This window comes from Gossypium raimondii, chromosome 1 (assembly GCF_025698545.1).
Source record: "Gossypium raimondii isolate GPD5lz chromosome 1, ASM2569854v1, whole genome shotgun sequence".
Lineage (NCBI taxonomy): Eukaryota > Viridiplantae > Streptophyta > Magnoliopsida > Malvales > Malvaceae > Gossypium > Gossypium raimondii.
This window is the reverse complement of record NC_068565.1, coordinates 5,040,344-5,061,692: the sequence shown is the minus strand read 5'-3', so window position 1 is coordinate 5,061,692 and position 21,349 is coordinate 5,040,344. Positions and strand designations below refer to the sequence as shown.

Here is a 21,349-nt window from a genome sequence, read left to right as displayed (position 1 = left end):
TATGTTTTGTTTTATTTTTAATTCAAGAGGTGTTTCGGTATTTTCTCTAAAAAAATTGAAAAAAAAGATGATTTTCCCAACTTTTATTAGGGGGCCTAGAAATATTTAGATGCAATGGCTTAGTACAACCAATTGAAAAGTCCTACTTTTTTTTTTTAATAACTATAACCATGCAAAATGGAAAGAAGACTAATTATATATAAAAATAAAATAAGTTCATTTATTAAAATAAATTACATTATCATTTTTGTGCCTGCTAACAAATTCTTCTTTATAGGTTATCTATTTAAGAAAATATCAAAGACAATAATATCAAAGGGCAAATACAACATTTCCTTTGAACATTGAACATTGTTTAAATTCAAACAACTCCAGGCAAACACACCAAAGCCATAGATTTGACGAAAAAAGGAAAAGAAAAAACTAAAAACTAAAACAGCATACAACGTCTCATAAACCTAACATAGCCCAAAAATACTAATTTACAAATGCAAACACTCGTATGATCAAATTGAACAAGAAGGAATGCAAGTTATCCTCCAAGTCCACCTTGAATCCTTTCTTCAAATCACTGGACACGAAAATGAACTCCAAAAACATGCTATTTCTGGCCAAAACATACAGTAGCAAGGCTGCATCTTCCTGATCTCGAACCACTACATATGACAAAAAGAAAGAATAAGGCTTGTCTGTAAACTACAAAATCAGAAAAAAAAAAAAAAAACTAATAGATGGTCAAAACGTATCTTGGAATTTGGGTTCAGTGCTTGTTTCTTTTTCCTCTAATTCTGCAAATCCATCTTGTAACATTCGGTTTCCAATATCTCTCAACCATTCTTACAAACCACCATGGCCTTCCAGTGGTGAACACAAGGTAGCCAGTGCTCAATCCTAGCACTACTCCACATCCGTATCCCATCATCACAAGTTTCCATATAAAGGCTACTGGAGAACCTTTAGCTTCCTTACGCTTCGGTGCAGGTGGTTTCGATCCCTCACCATTGCCGCATTGCTTTGTCAAGGGGAAGCCACATAATCCCAAGTTACCGTAATAGGAATCATTCTCAAAAGTGTTGAATTGGTTTCCATGGGGGATGGGTCCCACAAGATTGTTGTGTGAAAAAGTTAACACTTCGAGAAACGTCAATTTTGTCATTTGAAAAGGAATCTCGCCACTGAGGTTATTTGATGAAAGATCTAATGATTCAAGTTCTACTAAGTTCCCCAACGATGGTGGAATATTACCGGTGAAGCTGTTGTGAGACAGGTTGAGCACCTCAAGTGTACGAAGCTCTCCAATTGCCTCCGGGATTTTTCCAGAGAATCTATTATTTGAAAAATCAATGGCAGTGAAAATGGGTAACGTTCTTATATACTCCAACTCCATTTCTGACTTTTTCCATGTTACATTGACCGAAACTTGATCATAGAAATGTAATGCGTAAAGCGGAGTCAGTCCTTCCTTATCGGATTCTTGTACTAGTTCACTTAGGTTTCTTGCATGCTTCAGAGAATTTAGATTTTGGAAGAAAGTTGTAGGTAAGACTCCATTAAATTCATTCCCAGAGAGATCAACAATTTGCAATGATGAAAAGGATGGTCTAATATCTCCGGAAATGTTCAAGAGACCATGAAACCTGTTGAATCGTAGGATTAAAACTTGCAGAGCTGGAAGTGCACCCAACCAACGGGGAAAAGTATCATTTAACTTGTTATTTGCCAAATTTAAAAACTTTAAAAAGGTACAATTGATCAAGGATCGTGGCAATGGCCCTTCCAGCTGGTTGTCATTAAGGGCAAGATTTATCAAACCATTGTAATCAGCACAAAAATCAGGGATTTTTCCTTTAAAGATATTCTTTTGTAGGTTGATGATTCTGGAACCATAACTCGAACTTCCAAGACATTTCAGAATTATTCCACCCAAGTAATTTCTAGATAAATCAAGAATCTGAGGGAAAGTCAAATTACAAATAGGAGGAGGGATTTCTCCTGTAAAATTGTTATTTGAAATCCAGAATTCTTCCAATGAAGGTGGTAGTGGAGCTAGAAGGGGACCCTGGAGTAGGTTAGAACGAAGATCCAGGATATGAAAATTCTCCCCTGGAAATTGCTTTAAACTCATCAGTAAATTGTGGGAAAGATTTAACTAGGACAATTGTTCCCAACCTTCTGATTCCCATTTGAAAATTGAACCCTTAATTGCATTATTAGAAAGATCAAGATAACGCAAGCTTTTGGCTGATCTCAAGATATTCGGAAATTGTTGTACATTGCAAGAAGAGAAGTATAAAGTCTCGAGCTTTTGAAAAGTGGAGTTAACACCATCGTCACTACTCAATGATAGCAACTTGTTATGTGAAAGCTCAAGCATTGAAAGATTCTTCAGCTTTGAAAGCACATCTAACTTGATGGCACCATTAAAATTATTTGACGAAAGAACGAGTGTTTCAAGGTTCTTCAACTTTAAAAGCATATCTGACTTTATGAGACCACTAAAGTTATTTGATGAAAGATCAAGTTCGATCAGATTTGCAAGATTGAAGAACGAACTTTGTATTTCCCCATGCATGTGATTATATGCCAAATAAACCTCTTGAACTGAATTAGGCTTTTGAATCTTGTCAATTGGACCGGTTAGACTGTTATTACTAAGGTCTAAATATTTTAGAGATGGCAAAGTAAAAGGCCAAGATGTAATTCCTCCGGTTAACGAGTTATCATTTAGAAAGAACTCATTCAAATTCTGAAGCCCTGTTACATGAGTTGGGAGGGAAGCTGAGGGAAGCTGTTTAAGGATGAACAGAATTGAGGGAAGCTGACCTTCGAATTCATTGAGGGATAAATCTAGAAAGGTGATTTTTGTGAGGTTTCCAATGGACGCAGGAATGGACCCTCCAAAGTGATTATTGTAAAGTTTAAAGTACTTGAGGGTACTGCTCCAATTGGACTTAGGGAGATAACCTGTTAAAGAGTTCCAACTTAGATCAACATGCTCAAGGTACGCTAGCTGGAATATTTCACTAGGGAATTCCCCCTTTAAATCACAAAACTCGAGACGCAAACGCTTTAAAGACGAAGGCAAGTTGTTGAAGGAAGTAGGCACAACATCAAACATATTTACACTGTTAAGAAAAAGGTTTTGTAATTTAGATAAGTTGCGTGTAAGCATGGCCAAACTATGGCTATCAAATTTCAAATGGTTATTTTGAGAAAGATCAAGTGAAATCAGTTTTGCTGGCAAAGAAATATCCGATGGAACTGAACCGGAGAAAGAAGAATCAAAAAGATCAAGATGTATCAAATTAACTTAATAACTGACTAAACCCGGACTGAATCGGAGAAGCATTGAAATCATTGGAAGCAAGGTTGAGCCGTTTGAGTCCTTGAAGGCGGAAAGGGCTAGTGTTTGGAGAAAGAGAGCCAACAAGCAAAGAGCAACTAAGGTCGAGTCCAAACACTTGACCACTTGCCTTATCACAATTGACTCCTTTCCATGAACAGCAATTGGTGCTTTCATTCCAGTAACTTGTTTTGGGATAGCAAGAGGAATCATAACTAGAATAATCAATGGACATGGTGTTCTTGAATTGGAGGAAGGCTGAGGCGTCTTCTGGTAGACATAAAGGAGTTGGCTTAAGAGAAGAGATAGACAAGCCCAGACAACAACCGACAACAGAAAGAAAGAACAGCACTAAGAGAAGACTACGGATTTGACACAACCATATAAATTTTCCCATTTTAAAAATATTTGAAGCAAGCGATGGCAGGAGACAAAGTTTTAAGGAGGTGAACTTGGAAATGTGCTATGGGTTGAAGGCTTAAGGTATGAAAGTGGAATAAGGAGTGTCGAAACCGTTTTTTGAAAGCAAAAATTTCAATTGTCGACTTTAAAAATAAAACTGGAGTCACCACCGATCTTTTATTAAGGTGTGATCGGCTCACCTTAAAAATTATGTTGGTCTACGAATTTTGAGAAAACGAGTTCGTGAGTCAGTTACGCACGAGGAAGGATTAGCACCCTCGTAACACCCACAATCGGTATCAAATTGATCATTTAATGTCTTAGTGTCGAAAGTTAAAAAGATTTTAAAATCAGCTCAGATGATAAAATTTGCAAAAGGATAATCAATTGTTCAAGTCATGTAAATAAATCGAGTCCCAATACGTTAGGGTACAATTCCTCATAATTCTCGAACTTTGAATATCACTTTAATTTTATGCGAAAATCTTCATTTTGAGAAAGTAACATGCCACACCCAATACGTTAGGACACAACAAGTTAAGTTCCCAGAAATGATTTTTATACTCATGCGTTTTGAATAAAGAATATCCTCGGTTATTTAAGATTAACAAAGAAAATCCGAACTCAATACGTTAGGGCTCAATTTCCCTCGAAAATCTCAAACTTCGAATATTGCTTTTATTCAAAAAAAACCTTTGAAGCAAGAAAATAACTTTGATGTATGGTTAAAACCAAAACATATTTTCAAAAAAGGTATGTTAAAAAGGTAATGTAGAATATGATACAAATGCTTTGATTTAAAACATATATGACTAAATATTTACAAATATATATATACAAGTACAATATACAAGTAAACTTGCAAATATGTGTACACATATGTTAAAACACATATATAAGTGTACATATAAAAGACAAAATTTATAATAATTTCTACAAAATGCATATGCGCTAGAATAAGGAAAATTCGTATGTACTATAAAATAAAAGTGTATGTACATGTATATATATATATACTTGTTTATAAAAACTATGGAATCAAAATTTATAAAATATAAAAAATATGTGTGTATGAGAATTTAAATATGTATGTATGCACGTATATATGAATGTAAAAAAATTTATGGGAATAAAATAATATAAAAGTATGTGGATATGCATATATTTACAAAATAAAAATGCTTATGGATACATATATAATATAAAGTATATGAAAGCTAAAACAAAAAAAACTATATATAAAAAGAAAATTTTAACACGTATGAATGCATGTATTTATAAAAGCTTAAAAATATTAAATAAAGAAATATGTATATATATATATATACTATATAAAAAATGCATGTATGAATATAGAAATAGTAATAAATGATAATAAATAATATAGTAATAAATTTAAAAATAAAAATTAAAAAAAACGAATTGCAAAAAAAAAAAACAAAATAACCAAAAACGAAATTAAAATAGAACAGGGACCAATTGGCAACGCACGCATTATATGAGGGGGCCCTAATGGAAATAATCCGCCTCCCTAAAACGATGCGCGCAAATGGGGACCGATTTGAAACAAGGTAAAACATTTGGGCCAAATTAAAAGAAATAATCGACTTAATAAACATGGCGCAAAGGGGAGGACTTATTGCAAATTCTACCATTTAAGGTTGATATGTGCAGACCCCCAAACCAAGCGGTGCCATCTATGTGTGCTGCATAAATGAAACAAAACTGAAAAAAAAAAGAAAAAACAAAATCATTTGGTTCCTTTTTAAAAAAACAAAATGTGGCTCTGCTAGGGTTCTTTTAACCCATCCTTGCGCCGCCGTTTGAAGCGATTTGGTCGGTCCAAATTCCGGCACCGATTCCGACCCCGACTCAAGCGTGGCAGACTTGGATCCCCACGGCGTAACCACGAAGGTAGTATTTTTCCCCTTGGTTCAATATAAAAGCAGTAAAAAAACAACAAAAATAAATAATGAATAATCAAAGATGCGATTCACCTCTTTCGACTTTATTTCACTGTTTTTCTTTCAATTTTCAGTATTATCCTCTATTTCTTTTTTTTTCCCCTGGTATACAGATTTTAATTGGCTTTTTATAGCCAAAGCGAAAAGGAAAATAGATATATAAAAATATTTCTTTCATTCCATTTTGCTATGAATCCCTTTCTTTTCGCTATTTGCTCCTTGTTTGTTGTATTGCAGGTATGCGGCCAGTCAATGTGGAGGAGAACGTGGGTGCTGTTGTATGTGGGAGCGGCGCGCGTGTAGGGGAGGCCGGTTGAGGATTTCAGCAAATTAATTTTGCTTGGCTAGGGTTTGAAAATTGGCTATTGGGCCTGCTAGTATTGGACTGTTTATTTTTTCTGTTTTAATTATTATGTGGGCCCGGGTAAATAATTGGTATTACAGTTGCCCCTCTTTACTCGTTGTCGTGTGACGGGAACAGAGCAAAGACTAAAATACCCAATTATGCCCGGTTTTACTAAGCCTCGATTTCTTCATTGCTTCTCTACTTCCAATAGCTTCATTCCTTCCTACTGCATCCTGAGAGGTATAGGAATTGGTGTTTCTATCTACTCCACTGCAATGTCGGGGAGATAGGATTTCTACGTTGTAGCTCCTCAAAAGAACAAAATTTGCTATCTTTAATCTGCTCCACTGTAAACTCATGGAGATGAGACTTATAGCTTTAACTTGTTCTGCCACAACTTAAAGATAAATCTGATGCGATCTGCTCTACTGCAACTTCGGGGAGATAGGGTAACTGGCTTCAATGTACTCCACTGTAACCACAGGGAGGTAAAATCCATTATCTTTGATCTACTCCACTACTGCTTAGAGAGATAAGATCTGAAATCTTCAATCTATTCCACTGCTGCCTAGGGAGATAGAATTACTGGCTTCAATATACTCCACTATAACCACAATGAGGTAAAATTCACCATCTTTGATCTGCTCCACTACTGCTTAGGGAGACAAGATCTGAAATCTTTAATCTATTTCACTGCTGCCCAGGGAAGTAGAATTACTGGCTTCAATGTACTGTAACCACAGGGAGGTAAAATTCACCATCTTTGATCTGCTCCACTACTGCTTAGGGAGATAAGATCTGAAATATTCAATCTATTCCACTGCTGCCCAGGGAAGTAGAATTACTGGCTTCAATGTACTCCGTTGTAACCACAGGGAGGTAAAATCTGTCATCTTTGATCTGCTCCACTACTGCTTGGGGAGACAAGATCTGAAATCTTCAATCTATTCCACTGTTGCCCAGGGAGATAGAATTACTGGCTTCAATGTACTCCACTGCAACCTCAGGGAGGTAAAATCCACCATCTTTGATCTACTTTCTTCGATCTACTTCGCCACCAGTATGGGAAGACAAGATCTGCTATCTTTGATCTACTTCACGCCAACAGGGGAAGTAGAATTACTAATATACTCCACTACAACTTCAGAGAGGTAAAATCTGCCATCTTCGATCTGCTCCACTACTGCTTAGGGAGGCAAGATCTGAAATCTCCAATCTATTCCATTGTCGCCCAAGGAGATAGAATTACTGGCTTCAATGTACTCCACTGTAACCTCAGGGAGGTAAAATCTGCCATCTTTGATCTGCTCCACTACTGCTTAGGGAGGCAAGATCTGTAATCTTCAATCTATTTCACTGTTGCCCAGGGAGATAGAATTACTGGCTTCAATGTACTCCACTGTAACCTCAGGGAGGTAAAATCCGCCATCTTCGATCTGCTTCATTGTCGATGCAAGAAGGCAAGATCTGAAATCTTCAATCTATTCCACTGCTGCCCAGGGAAGTAGAATTACTGGCTTCAATGTACTCCACTGTAACCACAGGGAGGTAAAATCTGTCATCTTTGATCTGCTTCGCTGTCTATGCATGAAGGCAAGATCTGCTATCTTCAACCTGCTCCACTGTCTCTGAGGGAGGCGAGGTTGGTGTCTTCGATCTGCTTCACTCTTTCGATGCAGGAAGGCAATATCTGTTAGCATCACTGATCTGTTCTCTGGGGAACATGACCTGTATAGTGAACCTAATTATGCCTAATGATTAGGATGACATGATCAAAAATGAATCAAATGCTCCTAACTAAACAGATGTGAATGGTGTTTGCATGAATACATAATTTTATTTTATATTTTTTCAAGAATGATCCTTCTTAGGCTATCATTGCTCAAAGTTTATTAAGGCTTTATCACTGACGTGCTACAACGCCTTCTTGCTTAGCTGGCTTTTCTGAGGAAACATTTAATCAGGTTGCCCCCACTGTAAACCTTCAAGTTCGATCCACTGGGATGTAAAATTTGTACCATCTTTCTCCCGTTGTAACCCATGAGAAAAAGATTTGGCCTTTCTTAATCCTCTACTATCACAATTCAAGGATACAGGATGTAAAACTCTTTGGTCTCTTACACCATTCCCAGGGTGTCCTACCAAATGCTCATGCGAAAATGAAGAATTGTTTTCTCCAAGAACAACTTATTCTTATTATTCGGTGATCATTGCTTGCTTGTTCATTTAAGCTTTGTCACCAACACGACATCTTGCCGTATTGTTCAATCGATGTTTTAGACAGTAAAACTCAAAGGGATAGTCTGAATTTAGACTTTTCCTTATCAGATTTCCAACCTGGTGCGTTCTAAACAATAGTCCTGTTTCAAGTTCCTGTATTATTTAGAAACTTCTAGAGTAATATACAAAACTTCTGTTGTGAAAGTTTTATTAGTCTATTCATCATTATTCTAATGCAACATGCTTGCAAGAGATTATAACAATGGGTAGGATTTGAATTGATTTAGAGCATGGCTCTGAAATGAATAGATTATCAAAGATAATAAAGATGGATAACAAAGAAATTGATTTAGGAATGCGCATCTTGGAAATGAATGAAGTGTTCCAAGAATAACAGAAAATGGTATAAGGATTAGGTGCCCCAGATATCGCAGCTTGAACTTCTTTGTACAAACTTTCTGAAGACCATTCTGAGTTTAACATGTGTTTAGAAGTACTTTGTCGATGCCCCAAGATGTCGCCTACCATTTCCTGTTGATTCAAGTATAGCAAGACCACTGCATGCCCCATTGTGATCAGTATTTGAGCTGCTCTGATTACCTCATGCCTCATTCTGATCAATATTTGAGCCGCCCTTTTCGGGTTTTCAACTCAAATCCCCTTTGGTCTCAAGGTGCCCTTTATGGGTTTTCACCTTAGCCTCTCCATTTTTCTCTTTTTCTCTTTTTCTCTTTTTATTTTTTTGGACTCAAAGCACCCTTTGTGGGTTTTCACCTTGGTCATCTCATTCTTTAAGCGGAGTATTTCCTGACTGAACCTGAGTTTACAGGACTTTGCAGGTTTATCATCCAACTCGCTCAAAATCAAAGATCCTTTGGAAAAGACCTTCTCTATAACATAATGTTTTTCCCAATTTGGCATCCGTTATATTTTTTTTGTAGAGTGAGGATCTTCTTCAGCATTAGGTTGCCATCGTGGAATTCTCTGGGACAAACCTTTTGCTATAGGCTCGCATCATTCATTTCTTGGTACATCTGACCTTGATGAATAGTTTCTAGCCTTTTTCTTCAATTAAGTTCAACTAATCGTGTCGGGATTGGATCTTTATCCTACTTCAGCTCAGTCAAAACTCGAAGAGAAGGAATTTCAACTTTAATGAAACAACGTGATAAACTAAAAAGAGTGGCATTGCCCCGGTAGAGTTTTCACTGCACCATTCATGATATTCACCTTGAACATACTGCAAATTTCTGATATCGGGCTGTTGTTCAAATTGCAATGACAGCGCTTAAACTGGGTACATCCTGGTATGACCATACGAAGGCATCTTTGAATGCTTGAAATAACTCAGCAACGCCTTGCTTTATTTTTTCGATCATGCATGTTCCCTCAAGGTCACAGTTTCTATTGTCTCCTCATGAGGTAAAATTTCCTTCCTGCTCTACCATCCTTAATAAGTCCAGAAATAAGCTACAATCCATGTCATCTTCAAAGTTGTGAGATCCCTCTAAACACATGTCTCACTCAAAATGAGATTCTGGGTCTGCTGCAGCATCACTCATGTCATTGATATTTGGGGACCCATAGTGGGTACCGAAGAATATACAAAAGAATGTATGAGTAATATGAATAAATGAATGAATAATTTGGCAGAAAAAATTTGAAAGAATGGAAAAAAACGTAAAGAATGAAAGAACATTTGCTCAAAGATGATTGCAATAATGTATTTCATTAAAATAATAATGTTTAGACGTGAGCCTATCTCACAAAGAAATTCTTATTGCTTCTAGGCTGAAAGCAACAAGTGTGTTCTGAACATTACTCTAACAGACTCTAAATACTACAGGGTTTCCTCTGCAGTCCAACTATTTAGAACATTCCCAGGTTTATAAAGGGCGAACATCTAACAAGATCTCTTCTCTAGTTGTTTCTTTGTGTTCGGCACTGATGTGAACGTTTCCCAACATTTCTTCATTTATCGCAGTCCCTTCATTATCCGTATGATTGAGTAGCGGGTTTTCTGTACTGAAAGAATCCTCAAATTTGACAATGCCCATATTGATAAACCTTTCGACCAGCTTTCTAAAGGCAGTGCAATTTTCTATAGAATGCCCCGTAATTCCCGCATGATAGTCACATTGCGCATTTGTGTCGTACCATTTGGGGTACGAAGGTTGTAAAGGCTTCAAGTAGAAAGGGGAGACAACATGTGCGTCAAATAAACTTTGATACAGCTCCTGGTACGACATTGGGATTGGTGTAAATTGAGACTTCTTAATGTTTTGCTTTGTGCCAGATTCTTGTCTTGGAGGGATCTGATGGCCAATAGTAACCGTCTTTGGCTGGTTTGCGGTAATCGGCTTTGAATAACTCTCGTTATACCTACCCACATTATTCACCTCATTTTTCCTCTTCCTCGAGACTTTTGAAGTATTGTCTTGGGAGTTCCACTCTTGCCCATTCCGTTTGCAACAATCTTCAAATTGTTTTGAAAACTCTAGTTTCGCCTGTTTTGTTTCTGCTAGATCATCGATGACAACAGGATTAGTTAGATTGCCCCTAAGATTGGAACCTGAGCCTGTAGTGAAATTCACCGGTGTCGAGGTATTGGTCTGGTACTGTGGTCGAATGTTAACAGTTACCCTTTGTGGATATGTGTTTGGTTGTACTTGGATGTTTGTTGGGGTAAAGCCTGGAAGATATGCAAGGCCTTCATTATCATTCCCAAAGTGGACCATTGGGTTTTTTCCTTTTCCTAACCTCATATCCAATAACTGGGTTAATTGGCTCATCAAATTTCTTTGGATTTCTAGCATCTAATCCTTCATATCTTGTTGAAATTTGGCCAATTACTCTAGCATCTGTATTTGCATCAGCTCTAATCTCTCCAACCTTTGGTCCATTCCTTTAGTTTCTGTTCGGGTACCGCAGGAATGTTGGTTTTTTAGCTGAAATAAATTTACTCAATTAGGGTCTTTTAATGGCCCTTAATGCATGTAATGTTGTGTAATGCAAATGCATGAAGTGAATGCGAAAAGAGACGTTGATTCTTGGTTCAATTCTATTAGAACAACTTTACTAGAAAACAAATCTCTTTACATAAAGCAGATATATATACGATTTTGCCCTTATAGGCGGAGTCATTCGATCCTCTTCTTCATTCAAGCATTAAGATAAATCTCACGAACTCTTCAAAAGGGATGTCTCTTCTATCTGCTTTTTACTTGATCCGGGCCGTGACTCGTTGCTCTTTTACCGTCGTGATACTCGTTGGCTTCCCTTTAAAAAAAAGTTCAGCGGCTCTCGAATAATTTTCGTCAGCTTGAGTCTTCGGGCAACGGAGCAATGGTTGTGTAGTCCTCCATTAAACTATTATCTTTCTCTTGTTGTGTTTTCTCGGAACATATTCGGGCAACCGTATTATTTTCCACTTTATCAAGAAACCCATTTCCTTATGACAAGCTCTCTATTTAACAATCGAACGTGAATCAACACCTCTTTTTATGATGAAAATGCAATGCAATCATGATGTCATGCAATCAAAACAAAATAAACCCAAGTCAGTATCACACCAAAAAGATATAATCCAATACAAACATGAAATAGCAAGAGCATTTATTTAGGAATCCACTAGGGTTTGGTATAGCTCTACCTAGGGCAAGTTCCTAAAACTCACTATATGAGGCTTAGTTTCTAGAGTAAGGGTACCCGAACCAGCAGATTCCTCAATCCTCACCCATTATAGGCTCATGTGGATCGACTTCAGTTCAGGGGGATACATTTCCCTATGGCTGCACGGAGATGAAAATCTCACGAAGACATAGGTACGGATGTATCCCGGAAGCGGTCCACTACCCTACACGGAGGTGAAGACCTCACGAAGGACTAGTTTCTCGCTCCCACTTAAAGGGTAAAACTGACCATGTAATGCAAAATGTAAATGCAAATACAAAGTTGCTAACACCATGATGGGAAAGAAAAAAAATCAATGAGTATGAAGGGAACTCATGAATTTTTTTAAAAAAACTTTTGATTTCCGACACAAAGACAAACATAATCAGTTTATGGCTCGACTCTCTAAAGTCCCCAGTGGAGTCGCCAAGCTGTCGAAACCGTTTTTTGAAAGCAAAAATTTCAGTTGTCGACTTTAAAAATAAAACTGGAGTCACCACCGATCCTTTATTAAGGTGTGATCGGCTCACCTTAAAAAATATGTTGGTCTACGAATTTTGAGAAAACGAGTTCGTGAGTCAGTTACGCACGAGGAAGGGTTAGCACCCTCGTAACGCCCACAATCGGTACCAAATTGATCATTTAATGTCTTAGTGTCGAAGGTTAAAAATATTTTAAAATCAGCTCAGATGATAAAATTTGCAAAAGGATAATCAATTGTTCAAGTCATGTAAATAAATCGAGTCCCAATACATTAGGGTACAATTCCTCATAATTCCCGAACTTTGAATATCACTTTTATTTTATGCGAAAATCTTCATTTTGAGAAAGTAACATGCCACACCCAATACGTTAGGACACAACAAGTTAAGTTCCCAGAAATGATTTTTATACTCATGTGTTTTGAATAAAGAATATCCTCGGTTATTTAAGATTAACAAAGAAAATCCGAACTCAATATGTTAGGGCTCAATTTCCCTCGAAAATCCCAAACTTCGAATATTGCTTTTATTCAAAAAAAACCTTTGAAGCAAGAAAATAACTTTGATGTATGGTTAAAACCAAAACATATTTTCAAAAAGGGTATGTTAAAAAGGTAATGTAGAATATGATACAAATGCTTTGATTTAAAACATATATGACTAAATATTTACAAATATATATATACAAGTACAATATACAAGTAAACTTGCAAATATGTGTACACATATGTTAAAACACATATATAAGTGTACATATAAAAGGCAAAATTTATAATAATTTCTAAAAAATGCATATGCGCCAGAATAAGGAAAATTCGTATGTACTATAAAATAAAAGTGTATGTACATGTATATATATATACTTGTTTATAAAAACTATGGAATCAAAATTTATAAAATATAAAAAAATATGTGTGTATGAGAATTTAAATATGTATGTATGCACGTATATATGAATGTAAAAAAAAATTTATGGGAGTAAAATAATATAAAAGTATGTGGATATGCATATATTTACAAAATAAAAATGCTTATGGATACATATATAATATAAAGTATATGAAAGCTAAAACAAAAAAAAAAACTATATATAAAAAGAAAATTTTAACACGTATGAATGCATGTATTTATAAAAGCTTAAAAAATATTAAATAAAGAAATATGTATATATATATATACTATATAAAAAATGCATGTATGAATATAGAAATAGTAATAAATGATAATAAATAATATAGTAATAAATTTAAAAATAAAAATTAAAAAAAAACGAATTGCAAAAAAAAGAACAAAATAACCAGAAAACGAAATTAAAATAGAACAGGGACCAATTTGCAACGCACGCATTATATGAGGGGGCCCTAATGGAAATAATCCGCCTCCCTAAAACGCTGCGCCGCAATGGGGACCGATTTGAAACAAGGTAAAAACATTTGGGCCAAATTAAAAAGAAATAACTGACTTAATAAAACATGGCGCAAAGGGGGAGGACTTATTGCGCAATTCTACCATTTAAGGTTGATATGCGCAGACCCCCAAACCAAGCGGTGCCATCTTTGTGTGCTGCATAAATGAAACAAAACTGAAAAAAAAAAAGAAAAAACAAAATCATTTGGTTCCTTTTTAAAAAAACAAAATGTGGCTCTGCTAGGGTTCTTTTAACCCATCCTTGCACCGCCGTTTGAAGCGATTCGGTCGGTCAAAATTCCGGCACCGATTCCGACCCCGACTCAGGCGTGGCAGACTTGGATCCCCACGGCGTAACCACGAAGGTAGTATTTTTCCCCTTGGTTCAATATAAAAGCAGTAAAAAAACAACAAAAATAAATAATGAATAATCAAAGATGCGATTCACCTCTTTCGACTTTCAGTATTCTCCTCTATTTCACTGTTTTTCTTTCAATTTTCAGTATTCTCCTCTATTTCTTTTTTTTCCCCTGGTATACAGATTTTAATTGGCTTTTTATAGCCAAAGCGAAAAGGAAAATAGATATATAAAAATATTTCTTTCCTTCCATTTTGCTATGAATCCCTTTCTTTCGCTATTTGCTCCTTGTTTGTTGTATTGCAGGTATGCGGCCAGTCAATGTGGAGGAGAACGTGGGTGCTGTTGTGCGTGGAAGCGGCGCGCGTGTAGGGGAGGCCGGTTTAGGATTTCAGCAAATTAATTTTGCTTGGCTAGGGTTTGAAAATTGGCTATTGGGCCTACTAGTGTTGGACTGTTTATTTTTTCTGTTTTAATTTATTATGTGGGCCCGGGCAAATAATTGGTATTACAAGGAGGTTTATATCATTTAAAGTCCACTATAAGTCTTTTAAAATTCTTTAAATTCCTAACGTGGAACTTGCAAGCTGAGATTTTTTTTTCTTAATTGGATCCTTTTGAATTCAATCTTTTCTAAATCTCTTAACATATGGGTTATGACATAGAATTTCATGAATTTCATGTAACCTTTTGTTAATATATGAATATTAAATTATTGTAGAATAATTAAATTACTGCTAATAATTTTATTGTAAAATAATTAAATTATTTGTTTCACCAATGATATTTTATCACATTAAATATGTATTGCAATTTAAAAATAATAAAGTAGATTATATATTATTTTTATATTATTATATATTATGATTTTACTAAATTCATATAAGAATAATTATATTAAGAATTTTATTAAATTATATTTAATAATTATTATTTTAAATTATATTTTATAGTATTATAGATTATGATTTTAGTAAATTCATATAAGAATAATTATAGTAAGAATTTTATTAAATTATATATTTTATTAAATTATATTTAATAATAATTATTTTAAATTATATTTTATAGTATTATAGATTATGATTTTAGTAAATTCATATAAGAATATTTAATATTAAGATTTTTATTAAATTATATATTTTATTAAATTATATTTAATAATAATTATTTTAAATTATATTTTATAGTATTATATATTATGATTTTAGTAAATTCATATAAGAATATTTAATATTAAGATTTTATTAAATTATATATTTTATTAAATTATATTTAATAATAATTATATTAAAATATGATTAAATTATTTATTATTTATATTAATAATCTTATTAAAATTTAATAACAATAATAATAATTATCTACCTAAAAAAAAATTCTGCTAAGGGTATTCTAGTCATTTTAATTTTTTTCCTTATACTATTACAACATCATTCCATTCAACCAAACACAAGAATACTATTACAGTTCTATTCCATTCCATTAAACCAAACAATTGAATTACTATTACGCCTTTATTCTATTACAGCTTTATTCCATTACACCTCTATTCCATTACGGCGAATTAAACGTTGCCCTAGGGTTTTTTTTTTGTTCTATTTTCAGTTTAGTAATTTGGGCTCATATAACTGGGCTTTGGGTTAATAGTTGTATTGGGCTAGGTAATTGACTATATTATTAGACTTTTCTATTTAGTTTTATTTATTTTCTTAAATTAGGCCGGGTAAATTTGGGTATTACACTATCCACGTAATGAGCGGTCATAATTTTTAAAATACAATAGGACTAACTAGTAAAGCGGTCATTAATTATTATTAATCTTTTTCTTTTCTGTTTTTAGCAGGAACTTAGTCTTTGGTGCGTGCTTCATAATTAAGAAAAAATACAATACCACTAGCATTATATAAAATATTACTTCTTTTAATTTTTCTCATTATAATATAATTACATTTTAATTTCCCTATATTTGATAATATTTAAATGTTGCATTTTGGCTAATCACATGAAACTAAAAGACAAGGGGTCTTAAATTTCAAAATAAACGTGTGTGAACGCCAACTTGAGGGTCGAAGCCAAATTCCTTTAAACAGGGGAAGGTGCAGGTGGATCTGTATGTCTTCCAATTTGTCATCAAAGGCCAACTCAAGAGCCAAAGTTGAACAACAAGCCAAGAAAGAGCAAGCTATCCTCTAACAACACCTTAATCATATCTTTAAACCACTGCCTTGAAAATGAACCCAAAAAGTAAGAACAGAGGCTTCGACCCAAATCTTACAGAAGCAGTTCTGCATTTTCCCTCTAATTCACCTCAGGTCCAACTATGGCAAATAGAATGGAAAAATTAAGTCTAAATTACTATATATGCATCATCAATTAAAAAGTAAATACAAATTTTGGTCCAAGTTTAAGCAAAACATATTTGAATCTCACCTATGCAATTTGGATGAAGTGCTAGTTCCTTTTTCTTCCAATCCTGCGGGCCCATCTTGTAAAATTCCTCTGCCAGTCTCTCTCAACCATTCTAACCAACCACCACGGTCTTCCAGTTGTGAATACTATGTATCCCGTACTCAATCCCAACACTACTCCGCACCCATACCCCATCATTACAAGTTCCCAAATAAAGGGTATTGCAGAGTCTTCATCTTCCACAAGCTTTGGTGTTGGTGGCTTTCGTTCCTCCTCACTACCACATTTCTTTGATAGTGGGAAGCCGCATAAACCCAAGTTTCCAGCATAGGAATCAATATCGAAAGTATTGAATTGATGTCCAACCGGAATTGGTCCGAAAAAATTGTTTTGCGACAAGTTTAGCACTTCCAGAAATGTCAGTTTCGTTACCTCGGAAGGAATTCTACCACCAAGCTTGTTAGATGACAGATCTAATGATTCAAGTGCTGCCATATTTGCCAATGACGGTGGTAGGGTATCGTTTAATCTGTTGTGTGAGAGGTTGAGCACTAAAAGAGCATGAAGTTCGCCGAGTGCCTCAGGGATTCGTCCACTGAATCGATTGTTTGAAAAATCTATGAGTGTGAAATTAGTTAATGATTTGTCTAGATCTAGCTCTAGCTCCAACCTTTTCATGGTTAGTTTCACATAGTTTTTATAGTTTTCGGGACCTCGAGGACTACGAAGACAAGATACATTACCAGCGTCTCTACCACAGTTACTCACTTGTTGTGGTTGTAGTTGTGAAGCTGCAACTAATTTTGAACGTCTAAAACTTTGGAAGAATATTTTCGGAAAGGGGCCAGTGAACTCATTTTTAGAGAGATCAAGGATTTGCAAGCTTATAAAGCTAGATGTAGCCATGGGATGGTCTAGGCGACCATAAAATCTATTAGAGCGTAAGATAAGAACTTGCAGGACTGGAAGTACACTGAGCCAACGGGGAAAGAGATCGTACAAGGTGTTGTTTGCTAGGTTCAAAAAACGTAGCACGGTACAATTAACAAAGGACCGTGGCAATAACCCTTCCAATATGTTGTCATTAAGAGCAAGAGTTGTCAAACTACTTAATTCAACACAAAAATCAGGGATTTTGCCACTCAAGTTATTCTTTTGTAGGTTTATGATACTGATCCCCCGACTAAAATTTCCAAGACATGATGGAATAATTCCACCAAAGTAATTCTTAGACAAATCAAGAATATCAAGTGAAGTCAAATTACAAATTGAAGGAGGTATTTCACCTGTCAATTTGTTATCTGAAATCAGGAATTTTTGCAATGAAGGTGGCGGAGCTGGAAGAGGACCTTGGAGTTGGTTGGAACGAAGATCTAGGGTAAGAATATTCTTCCCTGGAAGTTGCTCTAAACTCGTCAACGAATTGTTGTAAAGATTCAAATCAATCAATTGTTCCCAACCTTCCGATTCCCAATTGAAAATTGAACCCTGAATATTGTTTTTGGAAAGATCAAGACTTCTCAAGCTTTTCGCAGATCGCAAGAAACTCGGGAATTGCCTTAACTTGTTATTGGAAAGATTAACTTCAGTGAGATTCTTCAATTTTGATGGAACATCTAAGTTGATAACACCACTAAAATTATTTGTCGAAAGATCGAGCGTTTCAAGACTCTCTAGCTTTGAAAGCATATCCGATCTAATGACTCCACTCAAGTTGTTTGATGAAAGATCAAGGTGGGTAAGCTTTGAAAGACCAAAGAAAGAACTTGGTATTTCACCATGGATGTCATTATCCGCCAAATCAACCCATTGAATTGAATTAGGCTTTTGAATTTGATTGATTGGACCTGTGAGACTGTTATTACTGAGGCCTAAGTATTCTAAAGATGGCAAAGTAAAAAGCCAAGATGGAACTCCTCCTGTTAGTAAGTTATCAATTAAACTGAAGTCCTTCAAATTCTGAAATCCTGTTACATGAGTTGGAAGGGGACCTTCTAGCCTATTGGCTGATAAGTCTAAATAAGTAAGTTGTGTGAGGTTGAACATCGATGGGGGAAGTTGACCACTAAAATAACAATCAAAGAAATCCAAAGTAGTAAGTTTGCTAAGGTTTCCAAAGACATCTGGAATTTTTCCCTCTAATTTGTTATAAGAAAAACCGAGATAGGTGATTTTTGTGAGGTTTCCAAGTGAAGAAGGAATTGACCCTCTGAAATAATTACGGGAAAGGTCGAGGAATTTGAGGGGACTACTCCAATTGGACTTTGGGAGATAACCTGTTAAAGAGTTCCCACGTAGATCAACATACTCTAGGTACCCAAGCAGGAATATTTCACTAGGGATATCCCCCTGTAAATCACAAATCTCGAGACTCAAACGCTTTAAAGACGAAGGCAAGTTAGTGAAGGCTGTAGGCACAACATCAGACATATTTAATAAGTTAAGGGATAAATTTTCTAATTTAGATAAGTTGCGCGTAAGCATGTCAAAACCTTGACTGTCTAATTTCAAATGATCATTTCCAGAAAGATCAAGTGAAATCAATTTTGATGGCAAAGATATATCTGATGGGACTGAACCACTGAGTAAAGAATCAGAAAGATCAAGATGTGTCAGACTTACTAACTGATTAAACCCAGACGGAATCGAAGAAGCACTGAAATTGTTCGAAGAGAGGTCAAGTTGTTTGAGTCCTCGAAGGCGGAAAAGGGTGGTGTTTGGAGAAAGGAAGCCAACAAGCTTAGAGCAACTAAGGTCTAGGCTAATCACCTGACCGGTTGCCTTATCACAAGTGACTCCCTCCCATGAGCAACAGTTGGTGCTTTCATTCCAGGAGTTTGTCTTGGGATAACAGTAGGAATAAAAAGCAGAATCATCAATGGACATAGTGTTCTTGAATTGGAGCAAGGCTGAAGTGTCTTCTGGTAGACATGGAGGAGTTGGATTAAGAGAAGAGGATGACAAACTCAGAGAACAATCAACTACGGAAAGAAAGAACAGCACAAAGAGGAGACTACGGATTTGACACAACCATATAAACTTTCCCATTTTTAGAACCTAATAAGGAACAAGCTATGAAAGGGGGCAATGTTTTAAGGAAAACGGAATTGGAAATTTGCTATAAGTTGAGGGATGTAGGCTTTAGAGATGCTATGCCAAAGTTGATTCATTGGCCTATATTTATATTCTCTAATTTCATGTGGACTGTTATAAAGTCTTTCCCGAGTGTTTAAAAAAACTTATTTTACTTATTCAGAAAAGACCTTTCCTTCCAGCTGTTGTTTTATTATATTATTTCAATTATAGAATATCATTTTGTCTTTTATGTTTTATTTTACTCTTTTAATTACGCGTTAACGTACATGATATACTTTCTCTATTTTAATTTGATTGTATATTCACCATTATAAATGTTGCAGAGTGATCATTCATTAAATGATGAAACCAGATCGCGTACCTACTAACTCGTTCAAATCTGTGAGTTCATCCACAGTTGCGAGCTCATCAAGAGGCAAATTTAATCAAAGATAAGAGCTCATCAAAGATGCAAATTCAACTGTTAAAGGTTTTGGCGAACTGCAAGATAAAGTGTGAATAAGATTCACATGTTCTAAAACCAATGTTTTTTTTTGTTTAGTCTGTTTGTTAAATTACCGTTTGTCTTTTTTGAGTTTTATTTTACTCTATTTTAGTTTGATTGTATCAGCTTTCTTGAATGTCAATGTCAGTAAGTGTAGTGAGTTTGTTGATTCATTTGGCAATTAATATATGTCCTATATATACACTGAATTAAGAGGAAATGGCAGTGGCCGTCCTAAAGGGGATGGCTAGTGTGAACAAGTGTGCTATGATGTAATTTCTCCTTTCACTGTGAGACAAATAGATGAAAATAAAAGTAGTAGTGGAGAGCAGTAAATTGACTTGGTATGGTCTTGGTCAACCATGTCCACACTCCACAGGATAAAAACTAATTCATTTAAAAGAATGGTTACTGTTTTTTATGTTATTGCCGGCTTAGCTGCCATGGAAAGAGTAATGTGATCTTGGGCTAATGTGAAAGTAGCTTGAAATTAAAAGACTATAAACATAATTTCGTATTTAATATCTGCACCAAATCAAGATAACAGTTTCTCAAATAAAAGATTTCCATCCACCCTGCTATTTTATACTAAAGAATCGATAAAATTAAAATATCAAGGTCACAATTTTAAATTTTAAATAAATGAGAAAAAGTTAACCCTAATTTTTGTTTCAATTCATTGCCACTAGAGTTAATTATGGTTTTTATTTTAATTTATTTTCACTCGAGTTAATTGTTATTTTTGACCTTTGTCATCAAGGTTAAGGGTGATCATAGCGATATAATGAGAGTTGATTTCTTTTATCTATTAGCGATATAATTTAGGCTATTAAACAAGCACAAATGTGAGGATTTGAGCATTACATTGGCTAGGTAGTTTCGAAAACAATCCCTATTTCATAATTTTCTCAAGTTTCGAGCGAGGTTTTGGGTTAGTTTCACACACCTGATTGCTAATTTGATAAGTCACACGTTTGGAACCCACGATACGTGCATTCACTCATTAAGTCACACTGATCAATGTCAAAACCTTTTTTTCGAAAATCGAATTTTTATTTTTTTTAGAAAACAAAAAATATAGTCACCACCAATCTTCTTTTAATTAGGTGTGATCGGATCACCTCAAAATTTGATATTTTAATAAAATGTTAGATTTATTAAAA

The 21,349-nt window shown here is 35.1% G+C and overlaps 2 protein-coding genes across 2 annotated transcripts; both read right to left on the bottom strand.

The window, feature by feature from the left end:
* Nucleotides 1-477: 477 nt before the first annotated feature.
* LOC105786697 (receptor-like protein 32) lies at nt 478-3,740 on the bottom strand. Its single transcript, XM_052633450.1, has 4 exons — nt 3,323-3,740; nt 2,170-3,261; nt 809-2,103; nt 478-696 (listed from the first exon to the last, which is right to left on the bottom strand). The coding sequence occupies exons 1-4, from the start codon at nt 3,738-3,740 to the stop codon at nt 478-480; spliced, it is 3,024 nt and encodes a 1,007-aa protein (XP_052489410.1).
* Nucleotides 3,741-16,096: 12,356 nt separating this feature from the next.
* Nucleotides 16,097-19,774, bottom strand: LOC105778149 (receptor-like protein 6). Its single transcript, XM_052630483.1, has 2 exons — nt 16,628-19,774; nt 16,097-16,515 (listed from the first exon to the last, which is right to left on the bottom strand). Exon 1 carries the CDS (start codon nt 19,652-19,654, stop codon nt 16,649-16,651), a length of 3,006 nt encoding a protein of 1,001 aa, XP_052486443.1. The 5' UTR covers nt 19,655-19,774; the 3' UTR covers nt 16,097-16,515; nt 16,628-16,648.
* Nucleotides 19,775-21,349: the final 1,575 nt, after the last annotated feature.

Coding starts and splice junctions, on each gene's coding strand:
- LOC105778149 (XM_052630483.1), bottom strand. CDS start 19,654: ATGGGAAAGTTTATATGGTTGTGTCAAATCCGTAGTCTCCTCTTTGTG.
- LOC105786697 (XM_052633450.1), bottom strand. CDS start 3,740: ATGGGAAAATTTATATGGTTGTGTCAAATCCGTAGTCTTCTCTTAGTG. Junction 3,262..3,322: donor TCCGATTCAGTCCGGGTTTA/GTCAGTTATTAA, acceptor TCTCCGGTTCAG/TTCCATCGGATATTTCTTTG. Junction 697..808: donor AGAGATATTGGAAACCGAAT/GTTACAAGATGG, acceptor CTGATTTTGTAG/TTTACAGACAAGCCTTATTC.